At 42.6% G+C, this 13,782-nt stretch overlaps 1 protein-coding gene across 1 annotated transcript in view; it reads right to left on the minus strand.

The window, feature by feature from the left end:
- The window catches only part of LOC124001252 (rho GTPase-activating protein 10-like), a 68,789-nt gene that overhangs the window by 41,609 nt on the left and 13,398 nt on the right, over positions 1 to 13,782 (minus strand). The window contains exons 2-3 of the mRNA XM_046307904.1: positions 2,176 to 2,271; positions 1,606 to 1,667 (exon numbers count right to left, since the gene is read on the minus strand). Coding sequence (XP_046163860.1) covers positions 1,606 to 1,667; positions 2,176 to 2,271 — 158 coding nt within the window. The remainder of the gene's footprint in view (positions 1 to 1,605; positions 1,668 to 2,175; positions 2,272 to 13,782) is intronic.

Raw genomic sequence — 13,782 nt, forward strand, 5'->3', positions numbered from 1 at the left:
TGTATCTACTTTGCCACCATGGCCTATTTATTGTCCTACCTCCCTTATCTCACTTCATTTGTTTACATTGTATATACACTTTTTCTACTGTATTATTGACTGTTTGTTTACTCCATGTGTAACTCTGTCGAACTGCTTTGCTTCATCTTGGCCAGGTCGCAGTTGTAAATGAGAACTTGTTCTCAACTAATACAATAAATAATAAAATAAAGGTGAAATAAATGTATTTTTAAAAATAAATAAATTCCAGGACATGTTTGAGCCTGCCTGCCCACCCCACAGTCCTCTGCTGTGAGCTGCGTTGTCATCCCATACTGCTATGCGATGCTGGGGCTGAACCAGGCCCTGGTAGAGATGGTTACATACACCGATAGACCCCATCTACAGCGCAAATACAGTACATAACAGGCATTGTAAACAACCTATTCTGATTGCAAGGGGTCAGGGAAGTAAAACAATAGTATTGAATGGTTTTTCAAAATGCCATACTGTATCTTGCTACCATATTTTAAGGGTCGCAAACATTGCATCGAAGCTGGATCTCCCATTCGTCTACTGATTGTTCAGCGTGCTGTTGCGCGACTCTACAAGTAAAATCGGTTTGCACTAGGTCCGCAAGTACTCACGGCAGGCAAACACTATTGGTGTGTACGAGCTCTTAGAACTCCCAGAACAAGCCATAGGCTGCATTACAGGAGAATATGAATAACACTACATTATCTATGTTGCATGAGTCACCAAGAGACCACAAGATGTAGCCTAGCCCTTGATTAAAATGTTGAGTCAGCAAAACCTACAGTAAATAGAGGTATGGAGGAATAGGGACAATAGAGCCAGGAGCCTTGAGGGATATTAATCTGTGAAACGGAGACGCCCATCTGTTGACACACAAACACCGTGACTCAACGAGAGAGGCTGGGTTGGTTGCAAACTCCAGGGTTACCCTAGGTTGCATCCCAAATGGCACTCTATTCCCTATGTGGTGCACTACTGTTGACCAGAGAAGGAATAGGGTGCCATTTAGGACACAGACCCAGTCTTTTCTGCATGGGTAGAAAACACTAACAGGCTACATTTACAACATTCACTTCAGCTGTAACTTCCTCTATAAATTATAGCAGATGTAACTGAACTTTAACATGTGTCACTGTAGTGTACTAGTATAGCACTACACATCAGTGAGTGTTGAATGACTCCATTGACTCTGGTATGTCATGTCTTCTGGAGGTTGTGTTTAATGGTTCTGTCCCACCGCCTCCAGGGGAGAGGTGGGGATAGCACACACAGTGACCCTTAGACAGGTGCATTGAAGGTGACTCTGACTCCTCTCCTCTGGGTCATGTTCATTAGACACCAATCATACAAAAACAGACAGCAGGGACTACCCAGACTTGTCTAATAACAAACAAATGGTTTTCTATTCCAATAAGTTTTGCTACAGTGTGCCCTAATGAACATGGTGTTACAACACCGAGGCATCGCTCAACTCTCCACCCACCAAGGAACTGTAATTTACTCACACACAGAGCAGACTTTAGTTAGACACAAACAGAGAGCGGTATTTCCCCTGGCTTTTAAAGCAGGTCTCAACTAGTTACTGCTTACCATCAGCTCTCTTTGGTCTTCCAGGTTCTTAAGGAAGTTGGAGAACTCCTGCAAGGATTCATCTGCAAGACAGAGAAACACACTTTAATAATGGAACACTAGTCACTTTAATAATGTTTACATACAGCTTCACTCATCTCATGCATGTACTGTATTCTATTCTACTGTATTTGAGTCAATGCCACTCCGAGATTGCTCGTCCTAATGTTTATACATTTCTTAATTACACTATTTTAGATGCGTATTGTTTTTAGATACTACTGCACTGTTGGAGCTAGGAACACAAGCATTTCGCTACACCTGACATAACATCTGCTAAATATGTGTGTGTAGTATCACACACACACTCCCCTCAAACAGGAGGCGAGACAGGACACACACCAACATAAGACCACAGAGAAAAAGAGACATAAGTACTGGTGTTTCCATCTCTAAAGAAGCCAAGGGTTTGGGAAATTACACATGCAAGCACTTCATTTGGTGGTAGACAGAACCAAAAACAAAGGTTCTCAGTCTGTGGTTACGCTGGCAGAACCACCCAGCTGTAGGTCGTAACAGCACCACACTCACCAATACACCTCTCATCGTCGGTCTTCGCGTCGCCGATGTACTCAAACTGGAATTCTCCCAGGGACTGGGCAAACTTGCGCTGGGCCAACGCAAGCTCTGAAAACAAAACAAAAAAATATTTTCAAAAATAACCCTATGGGATTGATGTGATTTCGGATGAGACTTTCCCCTTGACCATATTTTGACATCAAATGCACTGCGGTCACACGTGCTTCCTATTTATAGGCTTGTATCAATGTGTTTTAAAAAAATAAAATAATTAGTGGATATACTAGCTTGATAGATATTAAATCACATTTGAGTTGGCCCAAAGCACAAATACCAAAGACTGAAAATAAAACAAAAAACAGAAGTCATTTATTCAAGGCCTGGCTGACATGCAGGCAGTAAGGCGCCTTCTGTAACCCAGTGGTTAACCCACTCTGCATACATCCTGTTGCCTCTGCTGTCAGACTGTAGCATCCTGTCCCTGTATAGGTTATGAAGAGACAATGCCTACTGGTCCATTGATGGTGACCGGCGTTTACATTTGAGCAATGCATTAAACATATGACCCTATGGAAATTAGCCTTATAGGCCTGGTTTATCTATGGGGGTGTGGTGGGTAATGCCTCAAGGGTTAATAATGAGCCAACTGATTTACAAACATACATATTAGCCTACATAGGCTAACCTTTGATCTTGACCTGCTTGTTGTATAAGAAAACTGTATTAATAACATGTATTTTTTAGGATCATCGTTTAGGCTATCATCGTTTAGGCTAAACAACAACCACATTCGGTGTAGCCTAGCCTGGAACCCACACGGTGCACCATAGTGAACTTTGGAGCATTTGTTTTCCAGGCATGTTGAGCCCGCTCTGTTGTTTTCTAAACAGACAGATATTCCCAGCGGTGTGGATCTCAGACTGATGACAGTCCCATAAGGACAGCATGGGAGAATGTAGCAGGGTATTTTTAAAGACTGGAGCTATGACTGGTATCCAGAGGAGCAGTATCATTAGCTTTAGCAGCTGGCTGGGGCTCCCACTCCCCTCAGCTGGGAGTTTTGAATACAGCTGGGAGTTTTGAATACAGTGAGAATCTGATAGCTATGATGGGCTTGTTGACAATGGAGGTAGGAAGCCTGTGTTTTTATTTTAACAGTTATTACCAGCAGGTTAGCATTTTTGTCATGAACCGGAAGCCAGCCGCAACTGATGACCGAAGTCAGCTTGCAAGCGCCGGTTGGCTACAAGAAGTCGCTAGAGCGAACCCCAGGCTGTAGTGGCGCCTCAGCACAGCGATTCAGTACCTTCCGACTGCTGCGCCACTCGGGAGGGCCTTTTACATAACATTTGCTATTGTAAAAATGTGACTTTGCAGCTGGCATAAGAGGAAATGGCTCAGTCCTGCCTCCAGGACAAGACTCTTGACAATAAACCTGCATATTGCCATCTTATGCACAACATCTAAAATGTGTGACAAAAGTATTCACGCAATACTGGGGCCTATTGATTACGTTAACATCTACAAATTGTAAGTCAATCTTTAAACAGATGTTGAGAGAATTGCCACATTAAACAAGTCGCATTCTATCAACCTCATCACGTGAGCCATGTCAACCAATTCCTCTACAGCAATAACCCTGCCAATTAAGCGGTTGCTAACACCCACAATTATCACGCCCCCCAAAAATATTAACTTTGTCACTCAGTGCATGCGGATTATAACGACGAGACCCAAAGCTTAATCACGTGACTTCTGCACAACGACTGGTATAAAGTGCCTACCCCTAACATCTGCCTGACTGATCCCAAGCCTGTATTTCTTTCAATGTTTCAATCAATTCCCCAAACTGATCTGAGCTGTGTGGACCTTAGACACAAGGAAATCGACGTAGGCTGGCTAACCCACTATGATTGGGCTTGTTCAACATTAAAACTGCTGACTGACCTACAAATCTTGCATACACATATGTAGATCAGTCAGGCAGTCAATTTACCCACAATGCATCATGGATTTGATACTCTTGAACACAGCCACAATCTGAAACCCCACCTTCTCAGTTCACTCGTAATTTGTAAATACATTTACACACATTTGGAAACCATTTTTACGTAGTACTAAGACCTTGGTACGTTTGTCGTCCAAGTTACTACAGGAAACACTGTTGCATTCTGCTCTACAGCAGCATTGTTTACAAGTGCTTGCTCTGAGTTAGGCCTGCTTTATATAGCACCTGCAGGAAGCTAGCCTTTCCTTTTTTTAAACTTTTTTTTTTACTGGTGAGGGAATGTAATGGTCGTTCTTAGAAAAGTTCAGCAGCGATGACGGCCCATTAAAATATGCAGAAAGTAAAGTACAAGCCAATGCACTCAGCTGCTATCAAACCATGACAGATTAGCAATAGGCCAGGGGTCTTCAACATTCTTGCCCACGGACCCCCTCCGTGCAAACCAGCGACCCCCATTTAAATCACGTCGTCTTATCAATATCAGGTGAATGATCATGGCAAGGAGAAGTAATCAACATTTTAAAGTGAGTAGATTTAGTAGAGTTTCATTATAACTAGAAGAGTAAACTAACGGGCTAATAGCTAGAAGGGTAACGCCAAACACATTTTCGCTAAGAGCCATGTGTTGGCAAAAATGTCCAATTTAACAAAGCTTACCAGCAGCCAGTGGCACTTGCTACACTGGTATCCTATTTGCGGGTGCTTATTCAAAGCCTATGTCATACTCCAGCAAGTGTAATTGGCTCCAATGAGTAATTTTCTCAATATTAAAAAAATAAAAAAAAATGCCACTTATATTAGCAGTACCCCCGGTTGAATACGCGCAAGTATAGTTTTCCTTCACGGAAAATAGCTTCATTTACATCAGATGACAGATGTGCAAAGCTATTTGGCTGGTAGCCACAAGTAAATGAGCTTATAATGAAAAGGGTATTTTTTAGTTAACTAGGTAAGTCAGTTAAAAAAATAAAATTAAAAAAATAAAAACTTAACAATGACAGCCTACCCCGGCCAAACCCTAACGACGCTGGGCCAATTGTGCTGTGCACTGCCCTATGGGACTCCCAAACACGGCCAGTTGTGATAGCCTGGAATCGAACCAGGGTCTGTAGTGACGCTTCTAGCACTGAGATGCAGTGCCTTAGACCTCTGTCACTCGGGAACCCAATAAAAAGCATTTAACATGCGTTTACAAAACGCAGCAAGATACTTACTGGTCAGTCCCTGTATTGGAGACCAGATGCTGCTGGAAGTGGTGTTGGAGGGAACAGGAGGCGGCACCCTCTGGACAAAAAAAATATCCCAATGCCCCAGGGCACTGTGTAGGGTGCAGTCTTTCAGATGGGACGTTAAAACGGGTGTCCTGACTCTAGTCATTAAAGATTCCATGGCACTTATTGTAAGAGTAGGGGTGTTAACCCTGGTGTCCTGGCTAAATTCCCAATCTAGCCCCCCCCCCTCTCCCCTGTAACTATTCCCCAGGTCGTTGCTGTAAATGAGAACGTGTTCAGTCAACTTACCTGGTAAAATAACGGATAACTTAAAAACGATAGAGTTTAATCTTTTTTTTCTGGCAAAAAAAATATTCTGCATCAACGCGACCAAAGTTTAACTTGCTAGTTAATCTTAGTGAGTGGCGCAATTAATAAGGTGACAGGACATCCTATTGTGTTAGCTTTGACATGTTTGAGAAGTCAAAGCCCTTTGGATGGATTATTTGTACAGCTACAAAAGCTGAAGAACATGCGCACATCCAGGTACTTAACGCAAGTGCTGGAGTTGTAGGCAAACTCATCAAAAACAGGAAGGACATCAGGAAGCACTGGTATATTATTGATACTGACCCACAATTGAAACCCATTTTTAAATATGCCCCACATATGGTTTTTAAAAGACCCCCAAACAAGAGAGTGGTTAAATCTGATTACCCACCAGAGAAAAAGGGAACTTTTTTGGACAAAGTTCCAGAGGGTAACAACAAAATGTGGCCAATGAGCTCAATGCAGCTTCACGTACAAATGCAACTCATTTACCCACCTTGCACAGGACAAAGATTAAAGATCAAGGGCCTGATTACCTTCATGTCCACCAATGTTATTTACATGCTGAAATGTCCCTGTGGTCCGTCTTACATAGGGAAAGCCCATAGAAGCCGTAAGAGACGGCTCAGTGTGCACCCCAGCAATATACGGCCAGGTGAGACAAAAATAATAATATATATATTAGTTACTGCTCATTTTATACAAGCTGGACATCCTATAGTTCTCTGAGATATATTGGAATATAAATGGTCACGATGTCATGCAGGGGAGGGGACATTGAGAGGAAACTTCTTCAAAAGGGAATCATTCTGGAGTCACAGTACCCGTCTCCTCATGGCCTTAACAAGGAGCTAGACTTGAAAATGTTTTTATAGTTTCAATGTCTAAATTGGGGGGGGGGGGGGAATCCTAATTTAATATAGTGTATGTATATTACTGTAAATATAGATTACATTCCCTGTGTATGATCATATATTTTGATACATTGAATGTTAATATTGCGAAACACACACACACACACACACACATATATATTTTTTAAACCTCCTGCTTCAGGAAGTGATGTCACGTTGCTTGAGCCATTATTGTTATTTAGACAAGCATGCTTCAAAACTGTTCATTTGCATAATGTGCATCGTTCACATTCGCTAGTAATATGTTCAAACTCACCATTATTGACTTTCCCCCAGAATTCAACCATGCTACGAATTCTTTATTATTACGCCATATTGGAGTATAATGGCATTTAAAATTATATCTCATATGCTTCTTGATATGGCCCAACCATAATTTCCACTGAACATTTCACAAAAACACATTTACTTTAAGAACAGCGCAGATGCAAAATTTGGTAACAGAATGACTGTTTTGTGCCATCAGTAACCAAACTTTGCATCTGCACTGTTCTTAAAGTACATGTGTTTTTGAAAGTTTTAGTGGAAATTGACAAGTAATCCTTGTGCATAGAGTTGTACAGTTTGTTTAATTTTGCAATTGCTGGTTTTTGTTTTGACATACATTTTAAAGTGAAAAAAATACAAAAAACAATTCAAATATCTCACCTAGACTGACCTAAGTCAAATCCTTAGAGACATCTCAAGTTGGACCCAATCCATGCCTTGCTTTGACAGAAACTTGAGTAGAGAAACATAATGGGATGGTTAGGCCCACTCAGAAGCACCTAGACACTAGCCTGCTATGCCAAAGGTCCTCTAATTCCCTTACTGGTGGTGTTCATTCCAGTGTTTAACCACTGATGTGGGGTCAGAAGGAATGTGACAGACATCCCAAAATACTGCCTCTGATGGAGTAATATTTAGTCACAGCCCATCTTGGGGTGGGTGACTACAACTAGGCTAAATTACACAGGGGGTGGGAGAAGAGACCACCTCTCACACAAACATGATGGCATGTAAGCCGCAGCAGTGCGCTTCCTTCCTCAGACGGGCTGACTGATACAAGGCTCAACGAGAGCTCTGACCACAGATTTTTGCAGCCTTGTGCTTGACTACTAAAAACACACCAGGGCACAGGTTGAGCATCGGTTGCAGACAAAAACCCACCAACCAAGAAAGACACTTGTAGTTTAATCTCAAAAAAAGTTACGATTCGTTAAGATTAAATAACAATAAGATAAATAACAAATCAGTTGCTGAACCTATACGCCATAAGCAAAAGGATTAGGCATTACTGCAGTAATGTTAAAGCTAGTCATGTTATTGCCCTGTCATGTCAGTTGTTGAGATCTGGAGTAAGTCTCCTGTACACCGTGAACATCACCTTCTAGCAGACTTCTACACAGACTAAGTCGACCATCCAGTAGACTGGTATTCCCAGTGATGTACATATGAACCGTGGTAGTAAAGTATGGGTTAATAGCCTCGATGCAGTGTTGTCAAAACAGAGGTATAGCCAGGCCAACAAGTCAGACAGGTCATTATTTTGTTAGCAAACATACACTGCTGAACATAGCAATTAGCTTTCTATCGACTGTGGAACTCGAGTGAGTCCAAAACACTTAGGAGGGATCCAGACCTCTGAATCTGGCCAGTCCTTCCGCTCTCACTCTCATTGAGCTGAATTACCACCTAGTAAATCAGGTTCCCACTGATTAAGAGACTGATTGGTTTGACCAGCTTTCATCTTCAGTCACTCCCAGCGAGGACATTCCATCCAGATAGCCTAACTAACCTATTGCTAGACCAGTCTGCCAGTACCACAGCGGGCATCAGTGCTGTGGCTGTCTGTTGCGCAGGCTGATCCATAATTCACAACAAGCAGAGACAGTGTTTGTCTCAGCGCCAGGGATATGTGAAGAGCTATTCTACCTAACAGAGCCACAGTGTCTCATTACCTTTTGACATATGCAATAGACACACCTCATTACCATGGTATTGCTACAGTGTATCCGTTTTGTTAGCCACTGTGATTTGAGGTACTTTTAGCTCCAGTTGGCTAGCTCAACTGGCTTAGGCTAAATGTCAATGCCATGGTGATGCGGTTTAAAACGAACACTTCATTTGTGCAACCTGAAGCAAATCAAACACTAGGGCACCCTATGTGAAGCCTACAATCTGTATGTGGCAGCTCTTACCAGATAACAGGCCTAGACGTAAACAGCCGCAGAGTCCATCTCCAAAACATCGGGAGGTTTCCCTCTTATTGTGTAAAAACTATATGCATTCTGAATACAGTTGAACCTTTAGGTTGTAGTTAGTCCTATAAATACTATATTATCTCTCTATACCATTTGTATTTCATATACCTTTGACTATTGGATGTTCTTATAGGCACTATAGTATTGCCAGTGTAACAGTATAGCTTCCGTCCCCCTCCTCGCCCCTACATGGGCTCGAACCAGGAACACAACGACAACAGCCACACTCGAAGCATAGTTACCCATCGCTCCACAAAAGCCGCGGCCCTTGCAGCGCAAGGGGAATAACTACTCCAAATCTAAAAGCGAGTGATGTTTGAAACGGTATTAGCGCACACCCAGCTAACTAGCTAGCCATTTCACATAGACTTTAAGCCTAATGGCTGGTGTAACCAAACAGCGCTGTGCTTGCGAAGAGCTGCTGGCAAAACGCACGAAAGTGCTGTTTGAATGAATGATTACGGGCCTGCTGCTCAGTCAGACTGCTCTATTAAATCAGACTTAATTATAACACACAGAAATAAGAGTCGTTGGTCATTAATATGATCGAATACAGAAACTCATTTCGAAAACAAAACGTTTATTATTTCAGTGAAATACGGAAGCGTTCGGTATTTTATCTAAGTCTAAATATTCTTGTTACATTGCACAACCTTCAATGTCATAATTACGTAAAATTCTGGCAAATTAGTTCTCAATGAGCCAGGCAGCCCAAACTGTTGCATATACCCTGACTCACCTGGTTAATATTGCCTGCTAAACTGGGTTAGTAGTTATAACTACTGATTATGATTATTGTTTTTTCATAAGATAAGTTTAATGCTAGCTAGCAATTTAACTTGGCTTTTACTGCATTTGCGTAACAGGCAGGCTACCCGTGGAGTGCAATGGTTAGAGCGTTGGACTAGTTAACTGTGCGGTTGCAAGATTGAAACTCCTGAGCTGACAAGATGAAAATCTGTCATTCTGCCCCTGCACAGGCCAGTTAACCCACAGTTCCTAGGCAGTCATTGAAAATAAGAATGTGTTCTTAACTGACTTGCCTAGTTAAATAAAAGGTATAAAATAAAAATTAATACAAAAATAAATTCTGAAATCGGTACCCAAAAATACAGATTTCCGATTGTTATGAAAACTTGAAAATCGGCCCTTCCGATTAATCGGTCGACCTCCAGTGTCACATCAGGGGTGAGAAATCACTTAAAGGCCGGATTCAGTGTTGAATTCATTTATTGACATCATTGGGAGCGAAATCTGATTTTGTAGTTGGGAAGAGAGCTTGTGGTTAAGACATAGAATAGGCTAACGTAATATGATGCCCAAGCATTGAAGACATTCCTTTAAACTTAGCCTTCAGTGTCAGAGCAGCAGAAAGACAAACTAACAGAATCCATGGTTTGGTGGGGGAAGACAGCTGTTGGCCATTATAGGCTATAGGATAATGTGATATGACGTCAAAACAAGCGCATGCTTCCCTATGCAAGCATTCCTTTAAAAAAGGTCCAAAGGACAGCCGTAAAAAAACATTCTTTATTAACAGATGAGTGCCTTGAAGTACTCAGCTGAGTGGAGGAAGACACTGGAGGGAGCTAGACATGAGCCAAGTGGGACACACTGAATTCTAGATATGATATCGATCTCTAGCTCTACTATCATGACATAAACTATATTAGGGCACAAAGGAAGGGCGTAGTGTGGATGGATGTACTTCAGATATCCCTGTGCTTAAAAATGGGCACTTGGTCATCCAACTGGTTTCTCACACTTTTTTCAGACCTGTTCCTTTCCATTCCATGTGGACTGTTCCATGAAAGTCCCGTTTCCTCTCCACTTTCTCTGGTGAGGGGGAGGGTTCAAGGACACAGTACACAGTAAGAGAATGCACATGGGAGGGTGATGTCATCAGAATGCAACAGTTGACATTGGCTTGATTAGCCCCATGTGTGGTGTGTCCTCACCTAGACTCTCTCCCATTGATTCCTACTCTGGTTACAGCTACAGTGGTGTCACTGACTGAATCGTTCACTCTGTCCGTATTCCTCTTTCCCTACCAGAAGGGTGGGTACTAGCAGAGACAGGAAGAAAGCAGCTAGCTCAACCATTACATAACACCCTTCAACCTAGTATTCTGGTGGAAAAACGAACCTGGCACCCGCATAAGTTTGGTGCTATCACGGGGTGTATAACTTCAAGACAATTGCACAGAGCAGCTGCAGGCACACAATGGCATATCAGCGGAGCAACAAATGTGACAGGCGAGAGGTCTGTACCTATTCGATCCCTGAGATAACTGTTATCCTAGTGACAGAACAAATACTAATAACACCCGAACTTCTGCCGAAGGCCTAAAAGGATGACATCTTGTTTCTGGTCCTAGCCATGTTGCCTAAAAAGGAAAGGCTTTTCAGTAAAACAGGCAAATCATTTCAGTTAAACTGGGAACCGTCAACTTTCATCCCCACCACTTGTCCATGTAAAAACCAGAGATCCTGCTTGGCTGTGTGAGTCATGATGCCACAACCTTGCATTAATCAAGTTCTCTCGAACAGGTAAAACATGAAGGGGCCAAGCGATGTGACAAACACTTGTTGCAGTGTGTGTGTGTGTGTGTGGGGGGGGGGGGCAATGGAGTGCTACAGCTCTGGAAGTGTTGAGTCACCTCCTAGCCAGGGTTCCCCTCTTTGGTTACATTAAAACCAGGAGGTGCTCTAGTCTACAGTACAGCAGAACTGACCAATCAGCATCCAAGCCTGGAGCAAAAGACAACTGATGTACAAATGGTGGGACATTAAATGTTTGTTGCTGGCCAGGTCAGATACAGCCTAGTCAAGATCAAATGCCGGGTACTCTTTAAAGGCTGCGTCGTCAAGAGAACACAAATGGCCCTACACTTTATAAGGAGTAGACCCGACTCAAAGTAGAAGAGATAAGCTACAGTAGAGCCTCTTTGAACCTAAGTGCTGTGGAATATAAAGTGCTATGGATGCATGTTTGTGTTCACACGGAGCTGGGCTGGCTGTATACCGTATTTTATGATCTACCAGTATTGTTGCACGGACCGATTAGAGTTTTTACTTTACCTTCTATAAGTGGTATTTGAATATTAGGTCTGTTAATTCAAATGTGATACACCATGTGTAATGTCCATTTTTATTGTTCACTTTGCTACTCGAGTCGTCCCCCTCCACTCCCTCTATGCCACTTCCCATAGACCTAGCTCTGCCGTCACTCAAGGAGCGCATGTTTTTCCTTGACCACGAGACACTTGTGTTCAGTCTATGGTCAATGCAGCAATGTTGATAACGATACCGTTTTCACAAGCGTTCTATAAATTACACTATTAGTTTGTTTCTCTTACGTCTGCAAACAGCTAGCTTGTCTTTTCTTAGCAAGTTAGACCTAAATTGTGTTAGTCGCTAATCGCTAGTGAGTCAGAGCAAATGTAATTGACTATATAGCCTGATAATACCAATATCAGCATGTTTGTGCAACACTATCTTCTAAATCAATAGAGGAATACCAGAAGCATGAATATGTTAGCTACGTGAAGTAGCTAAGAGAACAGTCAATGAAGCAAAAGATTGGGTCCCATAGGAAACACTTAAGTTCCTACCCTGTCACAATAACTCCCTGGCAGTTTCTTTTTTAAATGTATTTAATTTTACCTCTTTTCTCCCCAATTTTATGGTATTCAATTGTTAGTGGCTACTATCTTGTCTCATCGCTACAACTCCAGTACGGGCTCGGGAGAGACGAAGGTTGAAAGTCATGCGTCCTCCGATACACAACCCAACCGTACTGCTTCTTAACACAGTGCCCATCCAACCCGGAAGCCAGCCGCAACAATGTGTCGGAGTAAACACTGTGCACCTGGCAACCTGGGTTAACGTGCACTGCGCCCGGCCCGCCACAGGAGTCGCTGGTGAATGATGAGACAAGGATATCCCTACCGGCCAAGCCCTCCCTAACCCGGACGACGCTAGGCCAATTGTGCGTCGCCCCACGGACCTCCCGGTCACGGCCGGTTACGACAGAGCCTGGGCGCGAACCAAGGGTCTCTGGTGGCACAGCTGGCGCTGCAGTACAGCGCCCTTTGCCACTGCGCCACATGGGAGGCCCTCCCTGGCATTTTCATGTCTCATGTCAAACACCATTTAAAGAGCTTATTATATTCTAACTATAGAATAATCATTCCATTTCCATGTAGGGCTGGACGGTATACCGAATTTTATGATATACCGATATTGATGCAGGGACCCGTTTGAGTTTAACTCTACCTTCTATACTGGTATTTGAATGTTTGGTTTGTTAAAATGTGAGACGACATGTGTAATGTCAATTTTTATAGTTTACTTCGTGACTTAAGTAATCGCTCTCCGCGCCACTTCTCAGACCTAGCCACGCCCTCTCACTCAAGGCGTGCATTTGCTGTTCCTCAACCACGAGACACTTAGCACGTGCTAACAGCGGTTCAAACGTCACTCGCTCTGAACCTTCTAGTAGTTGTTCCCCTTGCTCTGCATGGGTAACGCTGCTTCGAGGGTGGCTGTTGTCGTTGTGTTCCTGGTTCAAGCCCAGGGAGGAACGAGGAGAGGGACGGAAGCTATACTGTGCCTATAAGTGCCTATAAGAACATCCAATAGTCAAAAGGTTAATGAAATACAAAATGGTATAGAGGGAAATTGTCCTATAATAACTACAACTTAAAACTTCTTACCTGGGAATATTGAAGACTCATGTTAAAAGGAACTTCCATATGTTCTCATGTTCTGAGCAAGGAACTGAAACATTAGCTTTCTTACATAGCACATATTGCACTTTTACTTTGCATTATTTAAACCAAATTGAACATTTCATTATTTATTTGAGGCTTAATTGATTTTTTTGATGTATTAAGTTAAAATAAGTGTTCA

This window comes from Oncorhynchus gorbuscha, linkage group LG17 (assembly GCF_021184085.1).
Source record: "Oncorhynchus gorbuscha isolate QuinsamMale2020 ecotype Even-year linkage group LG17, OgorEven_v1.0, whole genome shotgun sequence".
In the NCBI taxonomy this organism is placed as follows: Eukaryota; Metazoa; Chordata; class Actinopteri; order Salmoniformes; family Salmonidae; genus Oncorhynchus; species Oncorhynchus gorbuscha.